This window comes from Gracilinanus agilis, chromosome 1, assembly GCF_016433145.1.
Source record: "Gracilinanus agilis isolate LMUSP501 chromosome 1, AgileGrace, whole genome shotgun sequence".
In the NCBI taxonomy this organism is placed as follows: Eukaryota; Metazoa; Chordata; class Mammalia; order Didelphimorphia; family Didelphidae; genus Gracilinanus; species Gracilinanus agilis.
The window spans coordinates 800,107,965-800,120,208 of NC_058130.1; the positions used below are offsets into that span (position 1 = coordinate 800,107,965).

General features: G+C 40.5%; 1 protein-coding gene across 1 annotated transcript in view; it reads right to left on the reverse strand.

The window, feature by feature from the left end:
• LOC123230605 (zinc finger protein 501-like) overlaps positions 1–12,244 on the reverse strand; it is a 95,949-nt gene that overhangs the window by 6,910 nt on the left and 76,795 nt on the right. Inside the window, exon 6 of the mRNA XM_044656735.1 lies at positions 5,850–6,258. Within this exon, the coding sequence (XP_044512670.1) occupies positions 5,850–6,258 (409 nt within the window). The remainder of the gene's footprint in view (positions 1–5,849; positions 6,259–12,244) is intronic.

Here is a 12,244-nt window from a genome sequence, read left to right on the forward strand (position 1 = left end):
AAGAGGAACAATGCAGCATTTGTGGTCAAAGTCCTTCTAAGAGAAATAGTCCCTCTTTTTTCAATCCATGCTAGCATTGATTCTGATCATGGTTCGCACTTTGCTAACAAAATTTTGCAAGATATTTATAAGACCCTTGGGATAAAAGGACTTCTACATTCATTTTATCACCCCCAGTCATCAGGGTAAATGGAGAGGTTCAATTGGCAGATAAAAACTTTGATTGGGAAACTCTGCTCAGAAAGTCATCTCAAATGGGTGGATGTTCTACCAATTGCTTTATTCCATCTCAGGAGCCAGCCTAATGGTGACACTCATCTATCACCATTTGAACCCTTCTATGGTCATTCCCCACGGCACGGAACTGCACCTCAAACATCAGCTCACTTGTCACATCTAGGAGCTGAATATAAGGTATTTGAATATATAAAAGCATTAAAAAAGAGACTAGATCAGCTACATAGACTAGGCTTATTAAACCAAAGAGTTCTTGACTTTAGCTTGCATCAATTCAAACTGGCAGATAAAGTATATATTAGGAACTTCACTACAAAGTCTATTGTTGATCCAAAATGGTTGGGACCTCATGAAATTTTGCTCACCATTCCTACAAGTATAAAAGTAAAAGACAGAGATCCTTGGTTTTAAATCACGCATGTGAAATCAGCAAAAGAAGAAATAGCTCATGATGAAGAGCCAGTAATAATAACAACTGATTTACATCAGCAGCAATCTAAAAAAACACACATAAGTAAATCCAAGCACTGATAACAATGACACAGATGAAGATGGAACCAAAATAATTCATTCAAAGTAAAAATCAAAATTAGTACAACATAAAATTTTTGACACAATTAACACAATCAAAAATTTCACAACCACAACTGTTCCACAATAAGAAGGTGACAAGTCATCCTACAGACGAATATTTGAAAACAGACAATATGTGTATCCAGAAACAGAGTAAGGCCAGAAGACTAAAACATGAATACACTGCAAGGATTTTTCAGCAGAAAGAGCAGGATAAGAAAGATCTTTGATTAAGACTGTGAATTGGGTAACACAATGACAAGAAGAAGACTGTGGGATTGGATAATGTAAAGTTTTCATGTTGACAACATAATCACATCATGTACACATTAACATGCCACATAGTAGAATGCATGCAACAGTACATAGATGTCTAGAAGAATTCTGTGTTCAGAATTGACAGAGAATCATAGGAGCAGAAGTGAGTATGCACATGTCACAGAACACTGTAGGTAAAAATACACTACATAGGACACAGTCTTATATATCTTTATTTTACATCTTCACATAGACCTCGTGCATTTATAAAAAAGTATCTCTACATCACATGTATATATATATATATATGTATATATATATATATATATACGTAAATATTGCATTTGGTTGAGTTTCAAGCAACCTAGCCAAAGCAAGGGATATATTGATTCTTTGATATGGTTAACAGTGCTTCTGTTACTCTCATTTGTAAAGTTTGATACATATACATTGTACATATATATTTGTATTATAAACACTAACTCATGTAGATAGATTAAAATGTTTTTTATTAATTTTTTATTTCTAGAAAAATTTTCCATGGTTCCATGATTCATGTTTTTACTTTCCCATCTTTCCTTAATCCCCATACCATCAAGATATTCCTGTATCAGTTAATTAAATGAGTTACCTGTTATTTGATATCAGCTTACTGCCCTGATTCAACATCTTCAAGAAGAATCTCACACTGTCCTGTCTGACAGTTGAGAGTGTAAGAATAAAAAGGAGCCAGTAAAGGATGCTATAGCCAGGAAAGGTACAGCACCTCTAGAGACTCAGTCCAGGACCAATTGCCCTAAGAGTCAGTGTCTCCAGGTTTTTAAATTCTCCCTCTGCCTCTGCTTTGGCCCTTCCTTTCTGATTTCCTTATCACACTACCCACCCCTCATCTAGTGCACTGGGTTCTGAGCCTGAACACAGGACAACTTTGAGACCCAGGGACCCTACCTAAGTCAACAGCAGAGCATCCCATGCCCAACCCTTGAAGTCACAGGCTCTGTCACTGGCTTTCAGAGAGGTCTCAAAGTCCATGATGTTTACTCATTCATGCCGGTGGTGATGGTCCTGGACCTAGGGCAGACTAGCTCACAGGGCTCTGAGCTCTTCAGCCCATCAGCAGGACCATACAGGAGATTGAATTAGCAGCTTCTAGAGGACTCAACCTACAGGCCCTCATACCAACTTAGAAGTGAAAGTCACAAAAACTCTGAATTAGACCTGAGGGAAAAACTGAAGTTTAAAAGGGTGTCCCTCTACCCTGAAAACAGAGCCTACCTTTAAAATATGAGAAAAATTTTAAACTGCAAAAATGCAAAGAGCAAAAGAAAAACCAAAACATGGAAAATAGTAAGGTACAGACTCTATAAGAGACAATGAGATCAAAGCAATCACATGCAAAACAAGGAAAAATAGAAATTGATCTCAGGTAGTGGAAGAGCTCAAAAAGGATTTCAAAAATCAAATAAGAGAGATGGAAAAAAATGGGGAAGAGAAATAAAAGTAATACAGAAATAACAGCTTGAAGAGCAGAATTGATCAAATAGAAAAAAGAGAACTCAAAAAAAGAAAGCATTACATGACCAGCAGAATGAACCAAATGGAAAAGATGGTTCAAAAGTTGATGGAACAAAATCAGTCCTTAAAAATTAGAACTGGGCAAATAGAAGCTGATGACCATGAAACAACAAAACAAAAAATAAAATACGAACTATCTTATTTAAAAAAAAACTGTCATGAAAAATTGATCCAGGTGACACAATCTAAGAATTATTGGACGACATGAAAGTAGTGATAAAAAAGTCGATATAATGTCCCAAGAATTGTCAAACTACCATGATATTCTTGAACAAGAGAGTAAAACAGAAATTGAAAGAATTCACAAATAATCTCCTCTAATAAATCCTTAAGTGACAGTTCCCAGGAATTTTATAGTGAAATTCAAAAGCTCTCAGGAGTAGAAAATATTTTAAGCAGCAAGAAAGAACCAATTGAAATGTCATGGAGGCCCAGTCAGAATTAGAGGATCTAGCACCTTCTTGAAGCATCAGAAGGCTTGGAATTCTGGATTGATATTCTGGAAGGCAATGGAACTGGGTTTATGCCCAAGAATCATCTACTCATCAGAACAAACTGTATTCTTTCATGGGGAAAAATGGTCACAATAAAATAGAAGAATTTCATGCATTTGTGAAGAAAAGGTAAATATTGCTTGAATTCATAAGGTTTTTCGGATTGAATTTTCCATATTAAATTATGATGTATAGTGTAATGCTGGGTTGCAGCAAAAGCTCTTGCTTTTGCAAAACAAATGTAGCATCCCTGACAGTTGGAAGGGATAGAATGTTGACCCTGGCCTCACAGCAAAAACCGTTGGAGCCTGAGACTATAAATAGTCCTGCAGAACCAACTGAGGGGCCTTTGGCTTTTGGGCTTTGCCTGATTCCCTGGACCTCTCCCTTGACATCCTGCTATTCCCTGGATTTCCCCATTGGGACCTGGGAGGAAGGGTAATTTGGTGGGTGGAAATTGTGGGAATTAGCTTTTATAGACAGGCAGGAATAACCTAAACCAAACCATCACCTCATCTACCAATCTGCTGAACCTTTACATCAGGGCAGGGAAATTATCCTTGGCTGAGGGAGCTGGCTCTTCAGTGACCCTCCTCCAGCACCAGCTTCTCCCTTAGCAGCAGTTACCAGATCCTAATCCCTTTTCCCCTAAGCTTGCCATTGGCAACAATAAATCCCTTTGATTTTATACAGAGTTTCTGGCGTATCATTGTACCCACTAGTAGGGCAAAGGCTGAAGAAGGAAAGGAATAACTTTTCTTTATTTCTTGAGGGCAAACCCAGGCATCCATCTTGGGCAGGAAGTGGCCAGCTGTCACTTCCAGTTGGTTTCAGTTTTCACTGGCAGGGAGGGGCCTCTTGACTCCTCGCCTCAAGGGAGCTAGAATAACAGTAGGGGCTTAATAAACCCTTCAGTCAGACCCATACCATGTCTGGCTGACCCAATTCATCTTATATCATAGAGATAGCCTCCCTTCCTGTAGGACCCAGCCTATTCCTTCCAGTACTCTCAAGTACATAGCCTCTGTTGATTAGCCCTTTATGTTTCCCATTTATTCCATAACATCATATTTCCTTTTATTCCATAACAATAGTAAGAATAGAGCTCCAACTGAATGACTTTCAACATTGCATCCATTGATAAGGTTTCCCACCAGTGTGGAATCTCTAATGTTGAGCAAATTTGGAGCTTTCCCTTGTCTAAATGGAATTATCCTTCTTTATTCTTTTTAACATACTCAGGGACTTTGATTTCACCTCTTTTTGTTTAAATTTAATTAACATGGACCTGGAGGTCCTTTTACCATAGAGATTTGTAAGGATAGACACACCTTTTGAGAAAGGAAGTTGAAGCCAACAAGACAGGAAATTGGTCTCACAGGCACTGCATTCCTGAGTGTTTCCAGGCAAGTTAAAGGACTATGATTGGTTTCAGAGAAGTGACATGGCGAAAATGACTGATAAAAGCAAGACAAAAGTCTGAAGAACATGGAATTCATTCTGGGCTGGTGACTCAGGCTGAAAACTCAAGGACTTCTATCCCAAAATTAGAACCTGGAGGCTGAGATTTTCCCTCTCTTGGTAGAGATTGGAACTTTGTCAGGGGGCTAGTTGGATTCCATCAGATTGACACTTAGGGTGGTAGGCTAGAAAAATCTTTATCTCTTATATATTTCCCTCTCTATTCTCTCTACATTGCTGTAATAAAGTTCCTAACAGCCAGATGACTTAATATTTAATTCTTATAAAAGGGAACCATGACCTTTTTTAACTCTTAAAATTTGAACATTGTTTTTAATTATTACACCATGATAGCTATTCCACATTGCTTGTATTCATAAGGTTTCTCCCCAGTGTGGATTCTCTGATATACAGCAAGACTGGAGTTCCCCCTGAATGTTTTTCCATATTGCTTGTAGTGTGAATTCTTTGATGTACAGCAAGATAGTACCTCTCCCTAAATGTCTTTCCACATTGCTTACATTCATATGGTTTCTCTCCAGTGTGGATTCTCTGATGTTTTGCAAGTTGGGAGCTATTCCTGAATGTTTTTCCACATTGCTTGCATTCATAAGGTTTCTCCCCAGTATGGATTCTCTGATGTACGGTAAGATAGGACCTCTCCCTGAATGTCTTTCCACATTGCTTGCATTCATAAGGTTTCTCCACAGTGTGGATTCTCTGATGTGCAGCAAGACTGGACCTCTGCCCGAATGTCTTTCCACATTGTTTACATTCATAAGGTTTCTCCCCAGTGTGGATTCTCTGATGCTCAGCAAGATAGGAGCTCCTCCTGAATTTCTTTCCACATTGCTTGCATTCATAAGGTTTCTCCCCAGTATGGATTTTCTGATGTACGGAAAGATAGGAGCTCCTCCTGAAAGTCTTTCCACATTGCTTGCATTCATAAAGTTTCTCCCCAGTTTGGATTCTCTGATGTTTTGCAAGTTGGGAGCTAAACCTGAAAGCTATTCCACATTCCTTGCATTCATAAGGTTTCTCCCTAATGTGGAATCTCTGATGATGAGCAAAACTGGAACTCTCCTTGAATATCTTGCCACAGTGCTTGCATTCATAAGTTTTCTCTCCAGTGTGGATTCTCTGATGTACATCAAGATGGGACCTCTGATTGAATGACTTTCCACATTGCTTGCATTCATAAGGTTTCTCCCCAGTGTGGATTCTCTGATGTACAGGAACAGAGGACCTCACCCTGAATGTCTTTCCACAATGCTTGCATCCATAAGGTTTCTCCCCAGTGTGGATTTTCTGATGTACAACAAGATGGGAGCTCCGAGTGAATGCCTTTCCACATTCCTTGCATGCATAAGGTTTCTCCCCCGTGTGGATTCTCTGATGCTCAACAAGATGGAACCTCCCCCTGAATGTCTTTCCACATTGCTTGCATTCATAAGGTTTCTCCCCAGTGTGGATTCTTTGATGTACAACAAGACTGGACCTCTGACTAAATGTCTTTCCACATTGATTACATTCATAAGGTTTCTCCCCAGTATGGATTCTCTGATGTACAGCAAGAGTGCAGGTCCGACTAAATGTCTTTCCACATTGCTTGCATTCATAAGGTTTCTCCCCAGTGTGGACTCTCTGATGTACAGCAAAACTAGCCCTGTGCATAAAAGTCTTTCCGCATTGATTATATTCACTAGATTTTGGCTCATTGTGCATTCTTTGATGTTCAACAAGCGATGAATGTTGAGATTCAATACAGAATTCTCTGAAAGCTAAGTTATCTGGACCATCACTCATGAGTCTTTGTTGATTCATTTCTTCCACAGAAAGGCTAACCTCTGATGGTTTTGCATTCATTTCATGTCTAATCTCTCCTAAAAGAAACAAACAGTAAAACAAACATACAGATAGTTACACATATAGATATATAATGATCTCCTTTCATCCACTGTCAGAACATAAACTGCTTTATATCCACTTGGCCAGGTAAGAAGAAGTCTTCCATCTAAAATGGGCACAATCCATTCTTAGAAAATGCCACTACCTCAAATCTAAATAACAATTTAATTAACAAAGAGTATCACATATGATCCCATTGGATCTTCATAAAAAACCTGTGATTTTGGCAAGGCTGGCATTATTATATTCCTAATTCAGAACATGACCTCAAAATGGATGGCTGAGTACCTTCACCCAAATCCTGGCAGCTGAGACTAAACTTTGTCCTGGGCAGGCTCTGTTATTACTAGTAGACAATTCACTTTTAATCTTTCCTTTTTGCTTTCATTTTAATTGCCTATGTTCAGAGGTACAATACTACTGGGTACATGAATACAATATATCTCATTATTTCAAAATCTACCTTATCTGTGAGCATTACGTAATTTTTTGTGATGTTCTTTGAGTTTGCATTCTTGCAGCAGACAGCAGGCTCCTTGCAATCCAAGTCACTAGACTTGCAGAGTAGAGGCCATTATGAAACCATTACTGATCACAACTTTTTTACAAAAACAGCTCTTCACGGGCCACTCACTGCAATGCTGTAGTTGTTTTCTGATCTGAACTTACCTCCATTTATGTTATCCTTCTTCTGTCTGAGAGTTTCTTAAAGGAATTGTTTGGCAACACAGGCAAGTCATTCAGTACTTTCAGTGAGAGTGGAGCCAATGTGACAGTGGTAGAAACAATTAAATCCCATCCTTACAGAGGTGGTTTTATATATAAACATTGTTTAAAAAAATAAAACAAAAAGGATATATGCCATTGATCTCCAAGTACATTTATCATCTAGGAAACACAAATCTTTCATAGGAGAGCTAGCAATGCATTTTGTTGACTGGTTAGAGAACTAAAACCAAAACAAGAATTTTCATCCCTCTGCAAGAAAGCTTGTATAATTCTCTTCCTATTTTCCATCTCATATAGATGCTGGCATTTTCATAATATTCTTAAAAACACAATACGGGTGGTGGCCTATTCTAATTCTACCTCAGAAACTTGCTAGGACTTCGCAGGAGCTCTGTCTCCCTCTTGTCAAATATAAAATGGGTATAATAAAATCAGCAAATCCTAGGTTCCTATGAGGATCAAATGAGAAAATATTTACAAAGTGTGTAACACATAGTAGGTGCCTTATGCAAATGGTGGCTTTTATTTAATCATTATAATTTTGATTGTTTCCTCTGTTGCTTGCTTTTCTTCTTAAACTGTCATTCTCTTCATTCTTCTAGTTCCTGATTTTCCTATTGAACGAATGCATTTCCATTGCCCAAGACTCTTCTCCCTGGATCATCTTTTTAAACCACCTCCATGTTGGGATGCTAGACTGTGAGCTCCAGGACATCTTAGACTGTTTTGGTCCTTCCTTTTTCTATACTCAGGGCTTAGCACAGTTTGCAGAACCTATTTCATATTTAATGCATGTTTACTGACTGTGCCCTGAGCTCTACCAGAATCCTCTCTGGCCCTTATTTCTCAGGAATCAAGAGTAACTCTGTTGGAACCTGAACAGACTCAATCCTGAAGATCCCAGAGACTTCCTTCTAGGCTCTCATCCCCCTACACTGACATGCTGTGGTCACAGGCTTCTGTCACAACAGGACAAAGATTCGTGCCCAGAGGTGATGATTTCTACAAAGGTTAGCCTTGGATCACTTCCAGGTAAGACTGCAGTCCTCACTCCTCCTTATGGGCTGCAGGTCAATAGAGAGAAGGAAAATCAGGAAAACAGCTGGCTGACTCCACTCTACATTGAGGCTCTCTGATCACAGCAGGATCCTCACCATGGCAAGGTAATCCTGTGATGGCTCCCTCATGGATTCCATTTGCTACCCACCACAGCAGTCTTCCCTATATTCCCCTGGTGTCCAGCTCTCTCTCATGGCCTCCTCCCACCCCGTCTCACCTTCTGAGCTGAGAACTTGGCTTCATATTTCACTGAACAAAAGCTGGACCTCTCTGCAGACCTCTCTTATCCTCCACATCTCTCCCAACACAGCTGCCTCCTCTTCTTCTCTGGCCTCAGGATCAGAGAAAAAGGTCATTATGTTCCTAGCTAAAGAAAAATCTCTTCCCATGGTCAAAGAAGCCCATCCCATTGCTCATCTCAACTTCATCTATTCTTTCCTCTAGTCTTCATATTTTCTTTAATTTTCAGTGTTTACCACACTAATGAATTAATGACTCGTTTCTTATTGTAACCAATAAACCACTTCTCCCCAATGCTCCAAACACTCTCACTTGATCTCTTCATCCCCAAAAGATATCATCCAAGGTTTATCCTCAGGTTCAGGGCTAAACTACTAGACATGGCCATTTGCAGTGAGTTGTGCCCATTAGACCTCTCTAGTGCTCCTTCCCTTCAGAGCCTTCCCTCTCCTGATTGGCTGCAGTGGATCTAGTATCTAGAGGGCTTCTACAGAACTGTCAGAATGCTGCTATCTGCTCTGGTAGAGGGTGAGCTTCAGGAGGCAGGGGATGTCCAGAGTTGCCCTTTATGTCCCCTATAACGTGGCCCAGGACTTGGCACAGAGCAAGCCCTCGTACGTTTTTCTGGATAATAAAGAGCTCAGAGTAGATAAACTCAGCCCTTCCTGTACCTTCAGGAAGGTTCATGGCCGTAAATCCCAAATGATGACTTTGTAGAGAGTCATAGACTGATCCCCCTGAGGGGAGCTAAAAGACAAGTCATTTCTCTTAAAGATAGGGAAACAGGCTGAGGGGTTCAGTGACTTGCACAGGAAGCCACTGCTAAACACATCTGAAAAAGAATTCCACAACAGGTCTTCCTACCCTCAAATCTAGTCCATGCTTTACTACAGCACAGGGAAGCGTCTGGTAACCACAGCTCTCACACACCACTTTTCACCTCACTCACCTGAATGGCAGTTTTTCACACCTTCTTGCTCAAGCATCCATGGGGTTTCCCTTTGCTCAGGATAAGAGAGCATGACTTCTCTGGGAACTGCAAACCCTGGGCATGGGGAATCAGTCAGGGAGGAGGATGGAGAGAAACGTGGCATTCAGTTCTCTTCAGGGAAAGGCATGTGAATCCAGTGACTCCATTTAGGGAGGGGTTCATGAGGTTCCCACATGAGTCTGCCCTCATACCGAAGTGTTTGCAACGCTGGGAACCCAGGATAGGATGTGCCTGTTATTCTGCATGGGACCTGTAATAAGCAGTAGCCAGATCCTCTGCCCCACTCCCCGTGGCCAATCCTGTCACATTCCCTTCTGGCACAAACTCCTAACCCAAGGCTGGGGAAATGGGTTATAGTTCTGGATCAATCTGAAGTCCCAGACATAGGGACCTTGAGAGGTCAGCTCTTGTCCCATTGCCCTACCTACTCCTCACTCCCTAAACCTCCTATAAACCTCACGTACTGTCCACTCTGGTTCATCTGTGCTTCTTCCACTGTGGAACTCAAGTACTCCTCGTTCCCAATTCTGTTTCTCAGCCAGTCAGTCAGTGCTAACAGAGACAGAGGAATGTAAGCAGTGACTACAGGATGCTGATGAGGACTCCTGAAGAATCGTTTCCAAAGCACTGATTTTTGGGGAGAGGACGAGGGACAAGATCATGAAATCAATTTGGAATTAGTAAATTTGGTTCTGGTGTATTTTCTTTGTAGAAAGATGGACTCATTCCATAGTTTTCCATTTTCACAAAATTAGAGGCAGCTAGAGTGTAGTGGACAGAGAGAGACCTGAGGTTAGGGTCCAGAAGGCTTCAGTTTCAATTTGGCCACATACAATTTTTATGTGTGTGCCTCAGAACAAGACACTGTGTTATTGGAATTTTGGGGTTCTTTTGGGGGTTCTTTTGGGTTCATTGAGCTTCGATATTTAGATATATGACATAAACCTCCTGTGGACGTTTAGGGGACTTTGAAACTACATTTCCCATGATTCCTCTTAGGAAGGATGTGTGATTACGTAGAGAACAGTATAAGACTCCTGAGGTGATTGGAAGATGGTCTTTTTCCTACAAAGCAGCCAAGTGGGCAGGAGGTAATGGCGGGCGATTTGAATTAGATCTTAGCAGGCTCGTGGTCTTTCTCAAATTTACCAACATGGCTTTAAATAAAATATTAATACCTTTGCCTGTATCAATCTCTATCCATTTTATTTGTAAGTTTGGCAACTTATGAAGGGATCTCAGACTCTAGCCTCAGATTCCCTGTGGAAATAGTTCCCAGCTGGGACTTCCCAGGTGCACCATCCCCCTCTCTCCCATTGGAGACATAATTCTCAATTTTTCAGATAGCCTACCAAGCCACACAACTCTGAGACACCTCCGGATCCTCCCCGGAGCCTCAGACCTGCTCTTGTGCTATTTTTGGCCACTTTGCTCAGTTCCTTTGAGCATTTTTTAAAAACGGGAATGCCATTTTTCCACCAGCCCGTTTCTGGCTGCTAGTTTATATATTCCCCATGGACTTGGATTCAGTGAGTGCCCGCCTCACCTGCTGGACCTTCCCTGGATCCCTAGCTTTTTCCTGCCACCCAGTGCTGATCCCAGCTCCTGCTAGGTTGTTCCAATGCTGAATAACTGCTGCTGCCTCTGCCCCTGACTAACTGTTCCTGTCAATGCTGACCCCCATACTGCCCGAATGCCAGTTTCCTGCCTTGCTGCTGCTGCTGTTTCTGTCACTGATCCCAAACCCCAGCCACTGCTCCTAGAGCTGTTTCTGCCACCTGAGACTTGGGAAGTATGCAAAAACCCTTTCTCTCTCATTTTTTTTACATTGAAAACACGTCACCAGCTTAAATAGACTTTTGACTGTTTTGATTTTTGCAATAAAAATAAGCTAAGATGTCCATTTGCCTAGCACATAAATTTATACCCAAAAAGCGTTGGACTATAGAAACCTGCCAATTATTGGTAAATATTATGGGATTGTGATTAATGTGTCTCTGTCTGATTCCAGAAGAAGGGAGCAAAAAAGAGCCACCAGGTCATGGAGACTGACTGAGAATCTTCAAAGTGCCAAGGAGCAAAAGGTCATACAGACCATGGATTGAGGAAGTTCTATGCCAATACTGAAGGGCTTGAAACTAGTGTTTGAGGTTCGGGGTTACAGCTTTCTAACATGTTAGAGGCCAGACTTCCCATGAGCTTCTTTTCCTAGTAAGCACCTAAGATTGGCTATCAGTATGGCTCATTACTTGAGAAGGTGCAGGAAAAATCAGACCAGGGAAAAACACTTCCCTTGCACATATAGTTAGTCCTGTTATTTCTCATATATATAGAATGGCAACTTTCTATAGATCTGGCTCCTGAATGGGTAATTGCAAACTGCTTAAATCACTTTCATTGGGCCTTGATTCAAGGACATGTTATAAGTTTATTTTTCCTTACATTTTTTTGCACATAAGATTTTCAAATTTTACATTTCATTCACAACTTAATTTATTCTCTTTTACTTGGATTTTATTTTTTAAATTTTATTTCTTTGCCAATTGATTTCAAACAACCCCATGACTCAGCCAAGTATCCTTAGATGATCTGGAGTACCCTCTTCATGGGAGAATGTGTTATTGATTCGCCTCAAGGGGGTGTGTAAGTTTTATAATCATAATGTTTGTATTATAATCTATAATGCAAAATTTTAACTCTTTTAAGAGTAATTTCAGGG